This window comes from Cryptomeria japonica, chromosome 7 (genome assembly GCF_030272615.1).
Source record: "Cryptomeria japonica chromosome 7, Sugi_1.0, whole genome shotgun sequence".
NCBI lineage: Eukaryota > Viridiplantae > Streptophyta > Pinopsida > Cupressales > Cupressaceae > Cryptomeria > Cryptomeria japonica.
Genome location: NC_081411.1, coordinates 722,323 through 743,928, shown reverse-complemented (window position 1 = coordinate 743,928; position 21,606 = coordinate 722,323). Strand labels below are relative to the sequence as shown.

At 38.1% G+C, this 21,606-nt stretch overlaps 1 protein-coding gene across 1 annotated transcript; it reads left to right on the top strand.

Annotated features, from left to right (window-relative positions):
* Window positions 1–63: 63 nt before the first annotated feature.
* Window positions 64–16,091, top strand: LOC131856292 (uncharacterized). The gene is made up of 10 exons (XM_059207868.1): window positions 64–319; window positions 928–1,068; window positions 1,246–1,487; window positions 1,581–1,719; window positions 1,831–2,165; window positions 2,305–2,418; window positions 2,613–2,747; window positions 4,483–4,618; window positions 15,733–15,870; window positions 16,078–16,091. Exons 1-10 carry the CDS (start codon window positions 64–66, stop codon window positions 16,089–16,091), a joined length of 1,650 nt encoding a protein of 549 aa, XP_059063851.1.
* The last annotated feature ends 5,515 nt before the right edge of the window (window positions 16,092–21,606 follow it).

Sequence of the window (21,606 nt, the reverse complement as noted above, 5' to 3'; positions counted from 1 at the left end):
GTGAAGTCCAAACCACCTACACCTTAGGATAGCAGGGCATTTCATGTTGATATTCAGTCGGTGATGGACTGTCATGGGAGAGTCTTTGGTGACATACCTCCTGGTGTACCTCCAAATAGAGGGTTTGAGCATGGGATAGAGATGGAAGATGGAGCTAAGCCAGTGATTACCACTTTGTATCGTCATCCTAGAGCCTACAAGGATGAGATTGAGAAGACTATTCATGAGTTGTTGGACATGGGTTTCATTCACCCGAGCTCTAGTCCCTTTGCTTCTTCTGTAGTGCTTGTTAAGAAGAAGGATGGGACTCTGCGAATGTGTATAGATTACAGGGCCTTGAACAAGAAGACAATCAAGAACAGATACCCTATTCCACACATTGATGAGTTGTTTGATGAGCTTCATGGAGCTATCTACTTCTCTAAGATTGATCTTCATTCAGGTTACCATTAGATACGTGTACGAGCAGAGGATGTACACAAGATTGCTTTCCATTGTCACTATGGGCACTATGAGTTCCTGGTAATGTCTTTTGGCCTCACCAATGCACAAGCCACTTTCCAGTCTTGTATGAACCATATCTTCAACAAGCAGTTGAGGAAGTCGGTTCTAGTGTTCTTTGATGACATTCTGATTTACAATCGCACTCGGGAGGACCATCTCAGACATGTTGAGGAGGTACTTAGCATTATGGAGAGCCAGTCTCTATTTGCTAAGTTGTCCAAATGTGAGTTTGGACTTAGAGAGGTCTTATATTTGGGTCATGTGATCAGTGCTAATGGAGTGAAGGTGCATGAGGAGAAGATTCAGGCGATTCGGGATTGGCCCCGCCCTCGGAACATTACCGAGTTACGTGGGTTCCTTAGCCTATGTGCCTATTACCGGAGATTTGTGAGGGGTTTCTCTTAGTTGGCACACCCTTGACAGACCTCACAAAGAAAGGGGCATTCAGATGGACAGAACAGGCACAGGGGGTCTTTGACAGACTCAAGGAGGTTATGAGCACTTGCCCAGTTTTGGCACTCCCTGACTTCTCACAGCCATTTGTTTTGGAGTGTGATGCTTCAGGTTTGGGCATAGGAGTGGTTTTGGTGCAGAACAAACACCCCATTGCCTATGAGAGTAGGAAACTGCGAGATAATGAGAGGTTGTACTCCACCTATGATAAGGAAATGTTGGCTATTATGCATGCCTTAGCCAAATTTAGACAGTATCTTGTTGGCAGCAAATTCCTGGTAAGAACAGACCACAACAGTCTGAAATATTTCCTAGATCAGACAGAGCTCAATGATCGACAACAAAAATGGGTGAGCAAGATTCAGGCTTATGATTTCGATATCGAATTCATAAAGGGGAAGAATAATACTGAGGTTGATGCACTTTCTAGAAAACCCTCACTTGCTGCCCTATGTTCATTGAGCGAGATTTCAGCAGATTGGAAGGCTCAACTTTTAGTTGAGTATTACAAAAATCAGCATGCTTGTGAGGTCATGGATGGATTGGTAGTGGATGATAGATACAGTGTGGTAGATGACATTATCTACTACAAGGGCAGGGTTTATCTTGTTCCTGTTTCATAGTTGAAGGAACAAATTTTGCATGATTTTCATGTTACTCCCACAGCAGGACATCCAGGGTATGGTAAGACTTACCGAGCGGTTCGGGAGAGATTCTCATGGAAGGGTCTCAAAGATGACGTTTTGCGTCATGTCCGTGAGTGTATGACTTGTCAGCAGAACAAGTCGGAGCATACCTATCCCGTTGGCTTGTTACAACCCTTGCCTATACCGGAACAGAAGTGGACAGGGATTTCTATGGATTTCATTACAGGTCTTCCTCGAGTTCAGTGGAAAGATTGTATCTATGTTGTAGTAGATAGATTAACAAAATATGCCCACTTCTTTCCCATTGCTATTGATTTCTCAGCATCTCAGGTGGCTGAGCTATTTTTCAGAGAGGTATTTAGACTCCATGGTCTTCCGAAGACCATAGTGAGTGACAGGGATAGTAGATTCATGAGTTCCTTTTGGCAAGAACTTTTTAGATTAGCAGGCACAGAGTTGACACCTAGTACTAGTTACCACCCTCAAACAGATGGACAGACCGAGATAGTCAATAAGTGGATTGAGGGATATTTGCGCAGCTACGTGTCGGGGCAGCAGAAGGTTGTATGTGGACGAGTATTGTTACAATACTATGCACCACATGTCCATAGATATGACTCCTTTCAGAGCTCTTTATGGTTACGAGACATTATCCTTCATTGATTTGGCTTTGAGTGATAGTAGAGTTCCTTTGGCTCAGGATTGGTTACAGGAGAACCAAGACATCATGAGATCTCTTAGGGAGAACTTACAACATGCTCAAAATCAGCAAAAGATGTACGCTGATCGGCATAGGACTGAGAGGGCATTTGAGGTGGGTGACATGGTTTTCCTACGCTTACAGCCATACCAACAGAGCACCCTTAAAGGGGGGGGAGTTGAGAAGCTCAAACCTCATTTTTATGGGCCAATAGAGTTCTTAGGCACATTGGAGAGGTTGCTTATGAGATTAAGCTACCACCTGGCAGTAAAATTCATAATGTGTTTCACGTATCATGCCTGAAAAAGGCCCTTGGACAGCATATTACAGTATCACCCGATTTGCCTCCCATGGATGAGGAAGGTAAATTGACTTTGGTTCCTAAAGAGATTCTTGAGGTGAGGGAATGGCGGCTGAGAAGCAGGGTGATTTTGGAGTATTTGGTATTGGAGAGATCTTCCCATAGAGGATGCCACTTGTGAGGGTGAGTCTATTTTGTAGCATCCAACGTTGCAGTTGCTCGTGGGCAAGCATCTCCGAGAGGGGAGGACTGTCATGTCCCCTGTTTAGCTCTATCTAGTAGAGACATGTGAATCAACTTATTATGGGGTCTTATAGGCTGACAGTGGTGGATAGAGACTCAGCGAGGATATTCAGTGTTTGGGATTTGGTGTTCTGGCAGTAGTAGACCAGTTTGGAGCAGTTCCTTAATTTTAGGAGGCAGTTCCTACATTTGTGGAGGCTATTCCTACTATTTAGGAGGTTATGACAGTATCTAGGGTTGGGTATCCACGAGACTATTCCTTGGTTTCAGTTTCAAAAGATTTGGGTATGTTTCCTAGTTTCTAGGAGCATCCCTAGATTTTAGGGATAAGATTGCCAGTGGATCCATGATTTTCGACTTCAGTCACAAACAGGTGGCAGGTTCTGTTTCAGGCTTTTGGAGTCATTTGAGCCTTCTGCAGTTATTTGGGTTATATTTTTAATATATTTAAATATTTCCTAAGTTAGTGTTTAATTAATTAAATAAGGCTATGTTTATAGCCATTTTGGAGTAATAAGGGGTTTTTGGCTTCATTTGGATGCATATGCCAATGTGTTATAGCTCGTTGGAAAGGTCTTGAACTTTTCTAAATGTTTCCCATTTGTTAGGTACCCTTTTGATGAACAGAATTCTTTTATATTTAAAAAGTGGTGTTTTCTCTATACTTGGCGACTAAAAATGAGAAATAAGACTTTATAAGCCTAAGCGCACTTTTCATACACTTTTAGGGTTCGAGCTAGAGGGGAGGAGTTATAAGGAGATGGTAACCTAATTATCATCCATCTTTACACATCTTCATCTTTGATTCGGAGAATTTGCTCTGGAGAGCAATTTAGCATCTAGGACGAAAACCCTAGGGTCTTGCCTGTCTGGGACGTAGCCCCCAGCACAGTGGTTATTTGGTTCTTGCATTCAGTTTTCAGTGCCTTAGAGTTGGTACGACATCTTTTCTGGAGGATTCAGTGGACAGAGTTAGGGTTCAGCGTGGAGATTGAGGTTTCCATCTTGACGTCACTTAACAACCGTACGACCGTACTTTGCAGCCATTTCTTTTCCCACTTGGAGCTATGTAAGAGCTTTGGATATTTGTCGCAGCCTCCTTCTTGATTACAGTATTCACTCTTCATCCAGGTTGGACTCATTGCTTATTGTAATCTCCCTAGAATTGTTTGGAATCACTATCTGGATAATTATTTGATTTAAATAATCAAAAATCTGCTTGGTACGATTTTGATTTGGCTGTGTATGAACATTTATTTCCAGTACTCTTTTCATGTACTTGTTCTTCAATTATTACTAGCTGAAAAACTATCAAAACATAAAAAGAACTCAACCTTCTGCAACTTCTGTCTATTTCTGGAAGATTATAGTAATAAACAGGAAATTCAATTAAAATAATTTTAAAAACTACAGCAGATCAGCGAAGGGATCCATCAGGGATCTTTCAGAACCCCTGCTGTTACAGAACCCGAAATCTGCAACTCTACCTCTCTAACATTTTGTCAAACAGTTCGTATGCCAGTGATTCCATGAACAATTTCAGTTTGTATGAATAAGCGCTTATTTGATTTATTATAAATAAGACTTTTGCTCAGAAATATTGAGAATTTATTGATTGTACAAAATATTTTCAGTGGCACATAAGTGAAAAGAATATTTGTAAACATTTCAGTTCAGGTAAACGTTTACAACAATCTGACCTTTCTGAGAAATACAGTGAAAGAATAACTCCTCCATTTGATGCAACTTGGATTAAAACTGTTAAATTCTGTGAGAAGCAAGAATTGAGCCAGGATCTGATGTCGGTCATAGATCACATGCAACTCCAAGCAACGGATGATCGAAGATCAAAATAGCTGAATGAAGATAAATCTGATATGAGAGAAAAATAGAGATAAAGAAGAGAATTTAGAGAAGACTCTCACTGAGCTATCACTTCACTAGTGAAGGTGAGAGTATATTGCTTATTATATAGAAAAATAATAGCATATACAACCAAGAGGTGCATTAACTCCCACCTCCATAAAAAGTGGGAGGTTTTACCTACTACCCCATAAAAGGTGGGAGGTTTTTACCTACTTGGTAAATGTCAAAATATGTGGCATAACCTCCTTACATGAAAACAAAAAAGGAGTTATAAGAGGTGGCACATAAGGCCAAAAGAGGGTGAGAAACCCAACTACCCCATAATCCACTTAGGAAATGACAAAATATTGGTTATGAGAGGTGGCACAACAAGCCAAAAGAGGGTGTGTAACTCAACTACCCATGTGAGGTGGAGAGTTACACATGTAGCTAATGTATTATGCCACGTGTCCTCATATTAACCGCACCTAATAACCTAAGCAAGCTTAATAATATATGTGTAGGAAAAATAAATACCCCCTAACATAAGGAAAATAAAAAAACCTACACTAACACCCCCCCTTAAGCGTAGCTTAGGTGGGTGAAAAGATGGGTCCCAGCAAATGAGGCCATATTAGGTACCCATGTACATAAATATCCCCCCCAAAAAGAAGAAGGCCCCTATAAGAGGAATAGACCCCCCCTAAATAGAGAGAGAGAAAGAATGAAGGACTAAGAAGCCCCTCCTGAAGTAAACACCTTTTGCATCCCAAGCAAAGATCGCAAATGAAGGAACTTGCTTTCGATGAAAGGTTTGGTGAAGATGTCCGCAGTTTGCTCCGATGTAGAACAATACTTAAGATCAATGATGCCTTCCTGAAGGAGCTCCCGAATATAGTGCATATGTATCTCAATGTGTTTCATCCTCTGATGATGAACTGGATTTCTTGAGATTTGTATAGCACTCTAATTATCACAAAAGATGATGGTAGGCTTTCTAACTGGAATACCAAACTCAGTGAGAATATTCTGAAGCCAAATAGCCTCAGTGGTGGCATTGACTGCCCCTCGATACTTGGCCTCTGTCGATGAAAGAGCAATTGCAGATTGCTTCTTGCTCGACCAACAAACTGGACCAGAACCAAGTGAGAAGCAATACCCAGAAGTAGACTTGCGATCCTGAGAATCAGCTGCCCAATCTGAATCCGTATATCCTACCAAGTCAATATCCACACCTACTACATACTGAATTCCATAATTGTGAGTACCCTGAATGTAGTGGAGGATCCGCTTAGCTACTTTCCAATGCAACTCATGTGGCTCCTGCATGAATCTAGAGACCATGCCCATAGCATAAGAAATGTCGGGTCTCGTATGAGTCAAATAAATGAGGCTTCCAACAAGCTGTCGATATAAAGTGCCATCAACCAAGGGTGAAGAGCACTTAGCCTCAAGTTTGACCCTTGACAAAAATGGAGTAGGTGCAGGCTTACAATCAGCCATGTGAAATCTGGAGAGCATATCAAGTGCATACTTGGGTTGTCCAAGGAAGATTCCTGAAGATGATTGAGTGATCTCAATTCCCAAGAAGTAATGCAGAAGACCCAAGTCTGACATCAAAAATCTATCATGTAGAGCAATTTTCACTGCTTTGATGGTGGATGAGTGACTCCCTGTGAGTAACAAGTCATCAACATAGAGAACCAAAAATGTGAGAGTTTCATCCTGTTGTAGAATGTATACGTTCGGATCAGAATGGCACCGAGTGAAACCAACTGTCAGAAGGAATGAGTCCATCTTGGCATACCAAGCTCGAGGAGCCTGTTTGAGGCCATAGAGAGACTTTCGAAGTTGACACACAAGTGAAGGATCCTGAACAAACCCCTATGGTTGCTCCATGTAGATTTCCTCCTGAAGGTCACCATGAAGAAATGCACTCTTCACATCCATCTGATGAACTGCCCAATGATGGGCTGCAGCTATAGCAAGAACAAGTCGGATGGAATTCATCTTAGCAACTGGAGCAAAAGTCTCAGAGTAATCAACCCCTGGAACTTGGGAAAAACCTTTTGCTACCAAGCGAGCCTTATACTTATCAACTGACCCATCCGCTGCAAATTTTGTTCGATAGATCCACTTGCATCGAACAAGTTTCCTTCCCTTAGGAAGAGGAACTAAATCCCATGTGTGATTCCTTTCCAAGGAATTGAACTCTTCTTGCATTGCAGCATCCCACTCAGGAACACCTGAAGCTTCTCGAAAGGACTGTGGATCAGAAGCTGAAGCAATGAAGAGATGTGGAGCTTGCTGAAATTGTGACCTTGTTCTTCTAGTATCTAATGGATCACCAAGCCAATCTCCTGCTGACTCAAAATTTTGTCGAGCCCAAAGAGGCACTGAGGCTAGAGAGTCTGGGGGAGAATCATCAGCCTCTGAATGATGACTATGAGAGGAATGTGAATCCTCATCTTCACTGTCACCATCTGAAGTAGAGGAAGAAGACTCCTCATCAAGATTAGGAGGATTAAGATCCTCTGAAGAACTGTCATCATAATGCAATTTCTCCAATGTGATAGTGGATGGAGAGGTGGTATGAGAAGAACTAGAAGAACTCTTCTCAAAACGAACACTCCTCTCAATGAACAACTCATGAGTAGTGGGATGGAGAAGCCTATACCCTTTGACATCATCTGGATATCCAACAAATATGCAAGGCTTACTCTACGGATCCATAGCCTTGCATTTTTCAATTGGAATGTGGGCCCATGCAAGAGAACCAAACACTCTAAAGTGTTCGACTGTGGGTTTTCGACCAGTCCAAGCTTGAAAGGGAGTTACCCCCTTCACAGCTTTATGAGGAACTCGATTCTGGATGTAACACGCACAGTTGATGGCCTCTGCCCAATACTGAGGTGCCAAAGACTTGGAGTGAATCATACAATTAGCCATCTCCTTCTTGGACCTATTTTTTCGTTCTGCTACACCATTTTGTTGAGGACTGTATGGAACTGTGTGCTGCATGTTGATACCTTCTGAAGCACAAAACTGTTCAAACTGATTATTAACATATTCACCCCCATTATCTGTACGCAGAATCTTGATGAACTTCCCAGATTGTTTCTCTGCAAAAGCTTTGAAATCTAGAAAATTTTCAAAGACTTCAGACTTTTGTTTGAGAAAGTAAACCCATGTATATTTGGAAAAGTCATCAATAAATGTCAAGACATATCTAGCCTTGCTGAAAGATGGTTGTGGAAATGGTCCTGCCAAGTCACTATGTACCAACTCCAATAGTTGTGTAGCTCTCCAAGCTTTACCTTTATCATACTTCTCCTTTGGATGCTTACCAAGAATGCACCCCTGACAAACTCCATCAGAAAATCGAATAGAAGGCAACCTTGAAACCATTTCTTGTTGACTGAGTTGTTGCAAGTAACGGTAGTTCAAGTGGCCAAACCGTTGATGCCACAAACAACTCGCCTCATCTACATGAGTGAGTAGAACTGTCAAAGGAGAGTCAAGAACAAAGTGAGAAAACTGATATAATCTAGAATGATGATCTGCTTTTCCCACAGCAACAATAGACCCATTATGCATTTCGCTGATTACCACTGCATCTGGTGTGAACTCAACTCGCTTGCTAGAACCAGTGTGAGTGATCTGATAAACAGATAGGAGATTATTTGATAAAGATGGAACACAAAGGACATCTTGAAATGTTCCTTCACCCACATCAACAGACCCTCTCCCATGCACTTCAACAGGAGTGTCATCACCCATTAGGATGGAAGGCATAGAACATGGCTCTAAAGATGTGAAATCATCTTCTAAAGAAGCCATGTGGTGTGAAGCACCTGAGTCAATTATCCAAGAGTTTGGTTGTGAAGCAATAGCAACTAGGGCCTTACCCTTTCCTTTCCCCTTACTCTTATCTATGTCCTTAGAAGATCCTTCCGATGAACTCTGTTTGACTGAATCAGGAACCTTGATATTATTCTTTTCAAGAAGATTTGAAAGGTGATCAATTTGTTTCTTTAAACACTTATGTTCATCATGACCAGGCCTCTTACAATAAGAACACTTGACCTTCTCCTTCTTAGGTTGTTCACCTTTTGATGAAGAGGTCTCATTGTCTGCTTTTGAAGTAGCAGATTTCTGATCTTTCTTCTTCTCTCCTTGGTTCTTTTGTTTCTTATCTTGCTTACTAGACCCTTTATGTTCTTTTGTGCCTTGATTTACAACTAAGGCATGTGACTTAGAGGGCTTTATTGTACCCATTTGAACCAATTTGTCCTGCTCCCTAGTGAGTTCTGCAGCAAAATCATCTAAAGAAGGCATTTTGAATGTGGTACCTAGGGCACATTTGGTAGCATAGAATGTAGAAACAAACACTGAATAGTTAGGACCAAGCTTAGAAAGAATACTCAAGATCAGTTGCTTATCATCTTTCTTAGTTCCACACTGTTCTAACTACAATCTTATAGACTTAAGTTTAGTGAAGAAGTCTTGTATAGTATCAAAATTGGTTGGATTCAACCCTATGAGTTCATTCTCCAATTGATGACCTCTTAGTTCATCCTGCTTACCAAAGAGGTTTCCCAAAGTAGTCCATACTACATTTGGTGTAGTAGCAGATTCAATGTGAAAAAGAAGGTCAGGAGAGACTGACATGCACAATGTACCAAAAGCTTCATCACATTTATTAAACCATTTAATCTTTTCTGCAGCATCTTGAGGTTCAGTTTCAAGTCCCATAGTAACACGATGATATCCATGTCTTTTCAGATATATTATCATCTTAGATTTCCATTCAAAGTAATTATATGGTGTTAAAAGTGGAACTGTAGATGCATCCATGATATCAGAAAAGAAGATTGCAAAGAGTCAAGAAGAGTGCAAGAAAGAAGACACAAGAGACACCCCCCCTTTTCACTAGTTTTTGAAATCACCCCCCCCCAAATATTACAAGGTTGGCACTTTATAATTAGTGCATTTACAAGGCTTTTATCAGATTACAATGCTTTCTAAGGCTTTAATGGCCAAAATAGAAAGTTTAAATACATATAAATTTAACACAAAATCTAAAAAAATTAGCCTTATAGCTGCTCAATGTATCTTAATATCTTTCCAACAACTATTCGTTTTTGTAAAATAGAGTTGTGAGAAGAAAGATATGATCTATAGAAGGGAAAAAAAAAAAAAAATGCAGCTGATTCAACTTGCAATATCTAACAAAGAAGGGTATAATATTTCAATAAGACCTGCAATTATGAAGAGTGCTCATTTCCAGCTTTCCGTGAAGTACTCATTTGCAAAAAACTGACACCCGAGGCAAAAGTTATACAACTTTTAAGAAAGGTTGCTGAATTTCCCTGATAGAAAAATGACTTAAGCCTTGTTGAAACTCGATTTCTGCAACAATTATTAATTTTCTAGAAAAACCCTCCAAAAACCAGAAGTTTTTCGATGCTGGGAACAAAACCCAGAAATCTTTTTTTCTGAAAATGAACGGAGGTTAGAACACTAGGGCCGAAATGAAAACAGCTCTAGTAAAATATTTCACTCTGATTTTTTTTACTGTGTTCTCCAAACTTTGAATTTGGTGAAATAAAAGTCACTTATGATTTTCACAAACCTTCTGGACACTCTGGAAATGCTAAAGAAGCCTCCAATATTACCAAAAATGCTGCAATCACCCAGATCTCAAAGAACACATATATAAAACCAGATTTAACTAGAAGCTTATTTTCCTTTAAACTATTCTGATTTTCCAGATCACACGAAAATGCAGGAGAAGAGCATACTTGGTTTTTAAGAAAAATATTAGCTATCTAACAATCTCAAATCTCTCAAATAAATCAGAAAAGCAATGAGCTATACTAGACAACGCGGCTCTGATACCATGTTAAATTCTGTGAGAAGCAAGAATTGAGCCAGGATCTGATGTCGGTCATAGATCACATGCAACTCCAAGCAACGGATGATCGAAGATCAAAATAGCTGAATGAAGATAAATCTGATATGAGAGAAAAATAGAGATAAAGAAGAGAATTTAGAGAAGACTCTCACTGAGCTATCACTTCACTAGTGAAGGTGAGAGTATATTGCTTATTATATAGAAAAATAATAGCATATACAACCAAGAGGTGCATTAACTCCCACCTCCATAAAAAGTGGGAGGTTTTACCTACTACCCCATAAAAGGTGGGAGGTTTTTACCTACTTGGTAAATGTCAAAATATGTGGCATACCTCCTTACATGAAAACAAAAAAGGAGTTATAAGAGGTGGCACATAAGGCCAAAAGAGGGTGAGAAACCCAACTACCCCATAACCCACTTAGGAAATGACAAAATATTGGTTATGAGAGGTGGCACAACAAGCCAAAAGAGGGTGTGTAACTCAACTACCCATCACAAACTGGTCAGGATTGTTTGCTACACAAGCCGCTCGCACAAAATAGATACATCCTGATGATATTTATTCAATAATCGGCCTTCTATATTTATTAACCCTCAAAATTTATCTTTTAGGGTAGTTGTACAGAATGCATATATTAAAATAATAGTGTAATATTGGTATATGGTCATCTTAGTCATTTAGTTAGTATTTAGAAACTTCCATTCATGTCTTTTGTCTTTAGTTAGTTTTAGGAAGTGTTCTTTTTGTCTGTTATGGAAAGATCCTTTTGTAATCTCTATTTAAGGAGCTTTCGTATTGAATATCAATCAATTATCATTTCATGGTATTAGAGTGGGTTAAGTTTTGACAATTTTTTTTTGATAAGTAGAAGGTATTTTCCACAACAAGTCAAACTATGATATTGTTATCAAGGTTCAACTGTGTAGTTTTTTTTTTTTAAATTCGTGGGTATTTACCTAAAATTAGGTTTCAAAATTTTTTTACGATTTTTAATGAAAAATCATGGTGGTTTTGTTGCTTGAAATTTTTTTCAAAATTTTTGACAACTTTAAAAAAATTCGTGTTTTTTTCTTTCCACTAAAAATCATGAAGCGTGTTGCTATTTTTTGGGTTTTCTAATTTTCTTTCCACTAAAAATCATGGAAGGGTTTTGCATGATTTTTTCCATAAAAATCAGGGAGAGTTTTGCATGATTTTTCCTAAAAATCGTGGTCATGGGGTTTTGCTTTTTTTTTACAAAATAAAGTTTTTTGTGAATTTTTTTCACAAAATTGTGTGTGATTCTAGCTTTGCATCAAGGGTTTGACTATTTTTTCCACAAAATTGTGGTTTCTTTCAGCTTGTTTTTGGGTTGCTATAGGGTTTCTAGAGCTAATGGTATTATTCTGCAAAAGTTTTCGACGGTTTTTTTAAAAAATCATGTTCCTTCAAATGTATGAAGTTTTTGAGAAGCTGATGTTTGTTTTTGTATCTTTGAATAGCAGGAGGGATAGCTTTGCTACCCAACATCATGTTGGAAGGATTGTGGTAAGCTTGGTCTTTACAGTAGGCTCAAAAGACCAAGTTGGTTTTCCTCCATGTGGTAACCATGGAGGGTCTTAGCAGCAGGCTCATGTTGCAGAGCATTTTGAGTTAATTATCATTTCAGTATAAACCTTTAGAGTTAATACAAGCATCGATATATTTCACTCACAATATATGCTTTGATCCCGAAGTTTGTTCAGCAAAATGAACTGGTAAAAACTTCATTCATTAATCTGAGGAAAAGTTACATTTATATAAATTACAAAAACATTGTAGTTATTCAATAAGCTACCTACTTCTAACTACCTGGTACTGTAGACATAATAAATACAATATTGACCATTAACAATATAAGGAATTATTATTCTAACACCCTCCCTTAATGGTCAATCAATCAAAAACACCAAGTTGCCCCCTGAATTTTACAAACTTATTTGGGCTCAGAGACTTGGTGAGAATATCCACAGTCTGATCCGTTGTTGGAACATACTGCAACTAAACTGATCTGTCTTCTACTAGCTTGCGGATGTAATGACAATGAAGCTCGACATGCTTGGTACGTTCATGGAAGATTGGATTTTTGGCTAGTTGGAGCACCCCTTGATTATCAATATACAAGGGAGAAGGACCTGATTGCAGCATCTGCATGTTAGAAAGTATCCTTCAGAGCCAAACTGCCTCACATGTGGCCTTGATTGTTCCCCAGTATTCGGCTTCGGTCGAGGAAAGAGCCATGACCTGTTGCTTCTTGCTGCTCCAAGTGATGACACCAGTACCCAAATTGAATACGTACCCAGAAATGGATTTTTTGTCAACCACTGATCCCAATCTGAGTCAGTATAACCAATCAGCTTTGGATTGTTGTTCCTGCTATATAAAATGCCATAGTCGGAAGTGCCTTTCACATATCGCAGCACTTGCTTCGCTACAATCCAATGATCAACTTTTGGGGCTATCATGAGGTGAGAGATGTAGCTGACAGGAAAACTGATGTCAGGTCTAGTGGTTGTGAGATAGATGAGGCTGCCTACTAGTTGCCTAAATTTGGTTTCATCTACTCTAGGTGAATCAGACTTGGCTGATAACTTCAGCCCTTTCTCCATAGGAGTGGAAGTAGGTTTACAATCCTGCATTCGAAACTTGTCAATCCAACTACGGGCATACTTGTACTATGAAATAAAGATACTGTCATCAGTCTGCCACACTTCAACACCTAAGCAATAATGGAGAAGCCCCAAATCTGTCATGTCAAAAGCTTGGCACAAGTCCCATTTGATGGTTGTAATCAAATGTGCTGAATTACCAGTAATGATCAAGTCATCCACGTAGACAACAAGAAAGAGGATATCACCATCGAAGAGTTTGACATACAGATTAGTGTTAGAGGGATTGCCCTGAAAACTATGTTCAACCAAATACGAATCAATCTTGAAGTACCAAGCTCGAGTGGCTTGCTTCAGGCCATACATGGCTTTTACCAGTCTGCAAACTTGATGTTCCCGTTGTGACCTTTTTCACTCATCGCCCCATTGCAAATGGGGATGCTCCCTTTTTTTCCTGCTTTCTAGGGTTTTTGTTAGTGCTTGTGGCCTTCCGCTTCAGTTCTACTCGGTTCTATCAAGTTTTGAATGGTTTGAGTCTAAAAAATTGAAAGTCAATTTTTGCAAGCCAAGTGATAACAGAGTCTGAATATCGTCAAAGTGCCTAGAAAGGCCAAAGGACGAAGAACAATTGATTTGAATGAATTTGAACAACTTTCTATTTGCACCCAACTAGATCACTTCCTACTTCAAAACAAAGATGCCATGGTTAGGTACCTTATAAACATAGGAGCCAAGCTTCCCCCAAATTATAACCTTGAAAACTTATATGAGGGAAACCTTCTGAATCATTTAGAGCCCTGTAAATTAAGACAAATACCACAATGATGAGAAGCTTGTAGATCAAGATGAATATCCCGATAACCCTAATAGTTTTCCCAACACTAAATAAGGTTACGCCCAACTAGATCACTTCCTACTTCAAAACAAAGATGCCATGGTTAGGTACCTTATAAACATAGGAGCCAAGCTTCCCCCAAACTATAACCTTGAAAACTTATATAAGGGAAACCTTCCAAATCATTCATCAGAATCTCATCCATCAAACAACCTATCAAACCATCCCTTAACCCTTCTAAATCCTAAATCCACCAAACTATCCATCAATCTATATAGTCCCTCATCCATTAAGCCATACATCAACCCATGTGATTCCTAATCCATCAAATCGTGCAGCAAACCCTCCATCAACTGTAGTATGCTGCTCTGTTTGCTGCCCAATTTTCTTTTGCACTTCTTTCATCCACTCAGCTATGTTTTCATTAATTAAATATTATTTATGATTTAAATATTATATATCATCAACATAATTTATATATTTAATAATAAATAATAATACAATTAAAGTACAAAGAGGATATAAATAATACAATTAAAGAGGATATTATATATTAGCAATACGTATGGCAGTCATATATAATATCATATATAGTGGCATGCAGAATTTAATAGTAATATTAATATAAAATATTAATAGTAATATTTATAGACAGCAATACGTATGACAGTCATATATAATATCATATATAGTGGCAGACCAGATCTGACACATGTCAGATCTGTCTGCCTTTACAGCCATTAGATAGACTAATAATTAGTGTCTAGGCAATGGTAGTGTTAATAAATATAATAGGTAATATTATTTGATTCATATATATATATATATATATATATATATATATATATATATATATATATATATATATATATATATATATATATATATATATATATATATATATATGTTTTCGCTTATCAATGAATATAACCTAAATGTAGCAATTAAATTATTAATTAATAAATGTTTATTTATTAATTTAATATATTTAATTCGAATATGAAATAAATGTAACAATTATTATTAATTAATTAATCAATGTTTATTTAATATTATTATCAATTAATTAATATTCATTTATTAATATATGAAACTATGATTAATTGATTAATATTTATTAATGAAATAATAATAATCAATACACCAATTGTGAAAAGGCATAGAGTCAACGATTAAGGTTAATAGTAGCGATTAAGATTAATAATCATCATTAACGACAACGATTGAAGTCTCGTGGTGCAATACTATCCCAACAATCATATTATCGCTATCCCAATCAATCATAAGGAAGCGATCATTATTCATAATGCAACGATTGGTAGTATCAGCGATCATAATTGTGAAACAAAGAGATCATATGTCTCCATCTAAAAGAATAACGGAGAACCAAAGTAATCACTTTAATAGTCAACGATTTATTAAGGAAAAGAAATACATGTATGAGTTGAATAGAGATATATAACAAAGATTAATTAAAAAGTATTAAGGAAAAGGCACGTTACATTGAAAAGTCACAACCTTTCTATGAAAGGTTATATGAAGGATATATAAGGAGGGAAAGCATGAGGTATACGGGAGGGGGGGGGGACTATAAGAGGAAAATGGAGAAGAATAACTAGAGGCTGTATGAAAAATAGTGTTAATAACTTATATTAGATTTACTTATAAAACAAGAAGTTCATACAGATATAAAGGGTGCAGAGCAGCCAATGGTAAGGGGGAGGAAGGGCAACGGAATAGAAGTGGGAATCACGATCAGAGCAAGCACAAATCTGACACGACTGCTGCGGACAGGTAAGGAATAAATATTGTTATATGTTAATGTTTACTTCTGTGTATATTAATGGATATAAATAATTAATATTATAATATATACATTAATGAATGACTATTCTAATAGTTAGGTAATGAAGGAAATTAATGTTAATAAATGTAATTAATGTATATGTAATATTTATGATAATGAATACTTTAATGAACACATTAATGAATGGGGTTCAGATATTAAGGAATAAGTATAAACCACATGTTAATGAATTGGTACTAACATACGTAATGAATATATATATCAATGCCTAGTAGGAATATATGTTAGGAACTAAATGTGAATATTGGTTAATGAATATTTTAAGGAATATAGGTAGAGAATACATGTTAAATCAGGTATTTTTACATATGGATTATGGAATAGGAAAATAGTAATAAAAGGCAAAAAGTATTATAAATGTAATCACATGTTGGAGACTATAGGGAGGTAACTCCCTTAGTCTAAGGGAGGGATTATGATAATCCCTAGGGCAGTATATATATTGAATACCTATATGCATATGTATGGCTTGGTTGACTAAGTTAACCAAGAAGAGACGGATCTGGCCGGTCCCCTCCGAGGACTTGGGTGATGAGGTGCATCACCCAAGGCAAGGAATGGACATAGGGTCCTCCTTGGATGGCTTGAGTGTAAGAAATTACACTCAAGATAGGAATCAAATTAACCTTCGATTTCTTGGAGGGCTTGGATGTAAAAAATTACATTCAAGACAGGAGTCGAATTCACCTTCGACTTCCTGGAGGGCTTGGATGTAAGAAATTACATTCGAGACAGGAGTCGAATTCACCTTCGACTTCCTAGAGGGCTTGGAACCAAGATGGGTTCCAAGAAGGCAAGCCTCACAGTCGCCTAAGGACATATCTTCGTATGGCATTCATATCCTTTTTATTAGGTAAGAATTGTGATTAGTGTTAATTAAGTATTTTTAAGTTAAATTGCAAGTTAGATTAATTATATATATATATATATATATATATATATATATATATATATATATATATATATATATATATATATATATATATATATGTTGTATTCTAACAATCTATTTTACAGAACAGTGATCTCTAACTAGTAGAGACATTACAAGCTATTTTTAGAAAGTTTTCCCTATTTTTTAGGGATGTTTGCTTTTTGCTTTTTCGGAATGGGGGCCTGGGGTTTGCACTAGTGGCACTGACCTACTTCAATCGTGATAAAAAAATTTCAAGTTTTGACCCAAAAAAGCTAAGTTCCTATATTTTAGGGGGTCATGGCACATTCAAAGGATAATCAGCCCGAAAAATCATCTAAGTCTAAAATGTCATCCTGATCCTCAAATGTCCTGAAATTTGACTAAGTTTGGAATGTCAACCTGATCTTGAAATTTGACTAAGTCTGGAAAATTGAAGAATCCTCCAAAAACTAGATTTTGCATTATAACTCCTGGAGGTCCGAAACCACTCTCAAACATCTTGACAATATATATGAAATATAACTTTTAAGTATAAGAAAGAGAAAACACATATTGGAATACCACTTTTACTAAAATGTTATATTTCATATATAGTCCGCCCTCTTGAGGCCTTCCAAAACTCCGCCCTTGGTGAAGTCATTCAAAAGTCCGCCCTCATGAGAAGTGAAGAAAGTCCGCCATGTTGGAGAGGTGCCTAAAGTCCGCCCTTGGAGATACCTTTCAAAGTCCGCCTTGGTGATGAGGCCATGAAGAGGGAGCACAAAACTCCGCCCTCCTTGGTGTCCTTCCAAAACTCTGCCATTTGGAGGGAGTATAAAACTCCGCCATGCTTAAGGAAGGGGTATCAAAGGCCGCCCAAGGAGAACACCTTCCAAACTCCGCCATTGGTTGAGGTCACTCTAAAGTCCGCCATGCTTGGTGGAAAGGTTTCAAACTCTGCCCTATGCCTTGAGAAGGTAGTCAAAATTCCGCCCATGATGGTGTGCAAGCCCCTCAAAGCCTCTCTAAACTCCGCCCATGGAGAGAGCCTTCAAAAGTCCACCCCCTTGGTGATGTCTTTAAACTCCACCTAGCCAAGGTATGAAGATAGCCATGTCATCTAAAACTCCGCCCTATGATGGAGAGTCCCCAAAGTCCGCCTTGGTTGAGGTCACCCAAAAGTCCGCCATATTGAGAGGTGCCTAGAGTCCGCCATGTTGGAGAGGTGTCTAAAGTTTGCCTTGAAGCCTAAGCTAAAAATTTTGCCTTCATGTGCAAAAGGTATCAAGTTGAACAAGGTCCGCCCTATGACATGATGGTTGAGTGGTGTGCAAGCCTCTCTAAAGTCCGCCTAAGGTGATGAAGGAAGAAGCATATCTATAAAACTCCGCCTTGAAGGTGTTAAAGGTAGCAAGAGGTAAGTCTAAGTCAAGCAAAGTCCGCCTTTGAAGACATACAAGATGGTTTCAAAATGAGTGAAGTCCACCCAAGACAAAAGATGATGCCTATGTTGAAGAAGTCCTCAAAAGGTGAACTCAAAAGTCCGCCCTCCTAACATCACGGTCAACTAAAAGTCCGCCCTATTTTGGGATATAGTTCCAATACTTGTGCCAACACTCCAAATAAGTCCGCCATGTGATTATGGAGTCAAGCAAAGTCAACAGCAAGTTCGAAAATAAGTTTAAAATGCAAGTGATGTCATCAAATCCATGAAAGAATTTGAATTGCTAACTGAATTAGAAAGTTTTTGGAATGGAAATCATAAGGAATCTTGCAGACTTGAGAAACAATTCGAACTTAAAATCCAAAATAGAAAGTTTTCAAAGAGGATATATTGGAAGATTGACAAAGAATTCAAACTTGTAGCCAATATAGAAAGTTTTTAAGGATGTAATCTTGAGGATTCAGTTCGAAACAGAACTCAGAATCAATTTACAAACTTGCACTTTGTAAACCAAGAAGAAGATTTTCGAACTTGAAGGGATGACAAGCCAACTAAAGTCTAAAATAGAAACTTCCTCCATGAATATTCAGGACAGAAGCTGATTTAGAAACATGAATTGGAAGGATATTTGTGAAAACCAACTCTAATACAAATAAGACATTCCTCCTTTCAATATTACACAACAGAAGTTCAAACTTTCTGAGCAAATTAAGAGCAAATTTCAGAGTTATCTTGCAGGTTGGAGAATTTACATGTGAAAACCCCATTCTCATGGCTAAGTATGAAAATGAAATAAAATCTCCAAACACTTAGCCATTCGCAGTCTCCATTTTCTTTAATCCAAGATAGATTTTTTAACTTATTTTCCTTTGGTTTTACAGGTTGCAGTATGGGGAATGTTTCACAAAGAAAACTCCAATTTCCTCAATTATGACGAAGGCATGGAGAAATTCTTCTCCAAATTTCAGGGTATCAAGAAGGGGGGCATGATCACATCAAATGTCTGAAGAACTTGATCCCATCATTTCATATTTGCAAGGGGTTATCTAGAGCTTTTACCCTCCTCCCGCGCAACATAATTTGGCAATTGAAGGCAGGATCGTCATATTAAACACAAATGGAGTTTCAAGCCAAATTTAGAATTGAAGACAAGACCATGAGCAAGGTTCGTCCAAGCACAGAGAGGGCCAAAATTTGGCTAAGTATGAGAAATACTCCAGGAAGGGATTTCTTCTCCAAATTCGAGGCACTTGAAAGAATCTCAAGACATCAAGAAAGAAAAGTTCTCAGACTTGGTGAAAATATGGAAAAGTTAAATAAATTTCCAACTTCTTGAAGGATTTCATCTCCTGAAGAAATTAAAAAAGACAAGCTCCCAAGCAAAATCAAATGGTGACAAGAAATAATCAAATTCAACAACCTTCTATTTTCATTGATGGTTCATATTTAGCAAGGACAAGTGTCCCAAATATAATTTTCTCATTGGTCGGGGGTAGTTCATTTTGGGGAACCCTAATTAGGGTTTGTAGCTTTCAATCTGGGCCCTTGATCATTGTTTGATCTCGACCGTTCATTTATTTTTGAAAAACTGTATAAGGCTACCTCCTCTCATTTGGAGAGTGTGAGGTTTTTTACATATTGTTGCATTAAGGTCATTTTCGAATAATATATTGCATGTGCACTTTCTCTTAAGGCTTTGTAATCTCTATTGTTTGAATGATTAGCATGGTTTCAATTTCCTCAACACATTAGTTAAAGTTAATTTAGATTTGCTTTCATGTTGTTAAAATTGAATGAAGGATTTGATAAGTGTTAATTGACGGTGTATCTCCGCTCATACTTTTGGTGAATGGATGATTTCCATCTCACTGTGCAAAGTTAGTCTGAGCCTATCCTCTGTGCATGCCAATATTTCAATCATAAGCACAACCCATTGAAGATTGCACCCACTTTGTGTAGTTGTCCTCAGTGTGGCGAAGCAAAGTGTGGTTTCCCGAGAGCACCCAATTGATACCGTCTCTGGAGTTCGCAGAATTAGATCAGCCTTCTCAAACCCTATCTCTTTTCTCCTTTTTGAAAGTCTAAATCCCAAAAAATCTTTAAAAAAAAGAGTTTAAAATTGCTAAATCCGTCTAAGTCCAACAGTTCAAAGACATTTGTTAACGTAAGTCCCCCTTGAGATTTTCAGCATACACTACCCAAGAAGCTATTTCACTAAAGTTGCTTGTTCGCACATATAGACCTTGGAATCAGTAGTGATTTTTCAGGAGAGGATAGAATGCCTTCGGGTATCCTATTCTAATGTTTGGTAGATGATAAAACAGACACCAACAGTTCCTTACTGGTAACCTTGAAGCCAGGAGGTTGAGTCGTATAAACTTCTTTTTGCAACTCGCCGTTGAAAAATGCACTTTAAATGTCCATTTGGTGACATTGCCATCCAAACCGAGCTGCAATGGCGAGAATAAGATGAATTGTACTCATCTTGGTAGTAGGAGCATAAGTCTCCTCATAGTCAATTCCCTCCTCATGTGTAAAACCCCGAGCAAACAATCTAGCCTTGTACTTATCCAAAGTACCATCTGCATGATACTTGACTTTGTAAACCCATTTACAGCTGATAGGTTTCTTCCCAGGAGGCAGATCAAAAAGAACCCAAGTGTTACTCTTCAAAAGACTATGGTATTCTGTCTCCATTGCCTTTTCCCACTTAGGAATGCCTTTAGCCTCAGAATATGTGTGGGGCTCATGGATGCTGTGGATGTTGGCCATAAGTGCAAAGTTGACTGTATTCTGCTGCTTTATCTTGCAGCGAACTGATCTATCCTCAAGAAGCTCATCATCACGAAGATCTCCTATTGTTTTGGCCCACCATTTAGGCCTGAGGGTAGAAGTACCAACATCTGGCATTGGAGAAACAACATCCATTGGAGTTTCTGGAACAAAGTCATATGGATGTGAATCCTAAGGAAAATCAAGTGGTGCTATATCATGACTGATAGATTGATGTAAGACAGGGTGGGAGTATTGTTGTTAAAACCCTAGTTACCCTAGCTAACTAGGTCACCGTGTGAAAATTGCTATAACTTCTTCCTCACAATGAATTAGAAACTCAAATCACCAACAAATGGAAGGTAATTCAATGCTCTATCCATACATATGATTGTCCAATCAATTAGAATCCATACAACACCATTCACATGTAGAAAACAAAGTAATTGTAGAAAAATGAGCTTCCAATTAGTTGCCACTGATTTCAAATCAGATTTCAGAAATTCAAAATTTCAAAACTCACACTGTATCATCTGTTTCCAACCGTTGGCT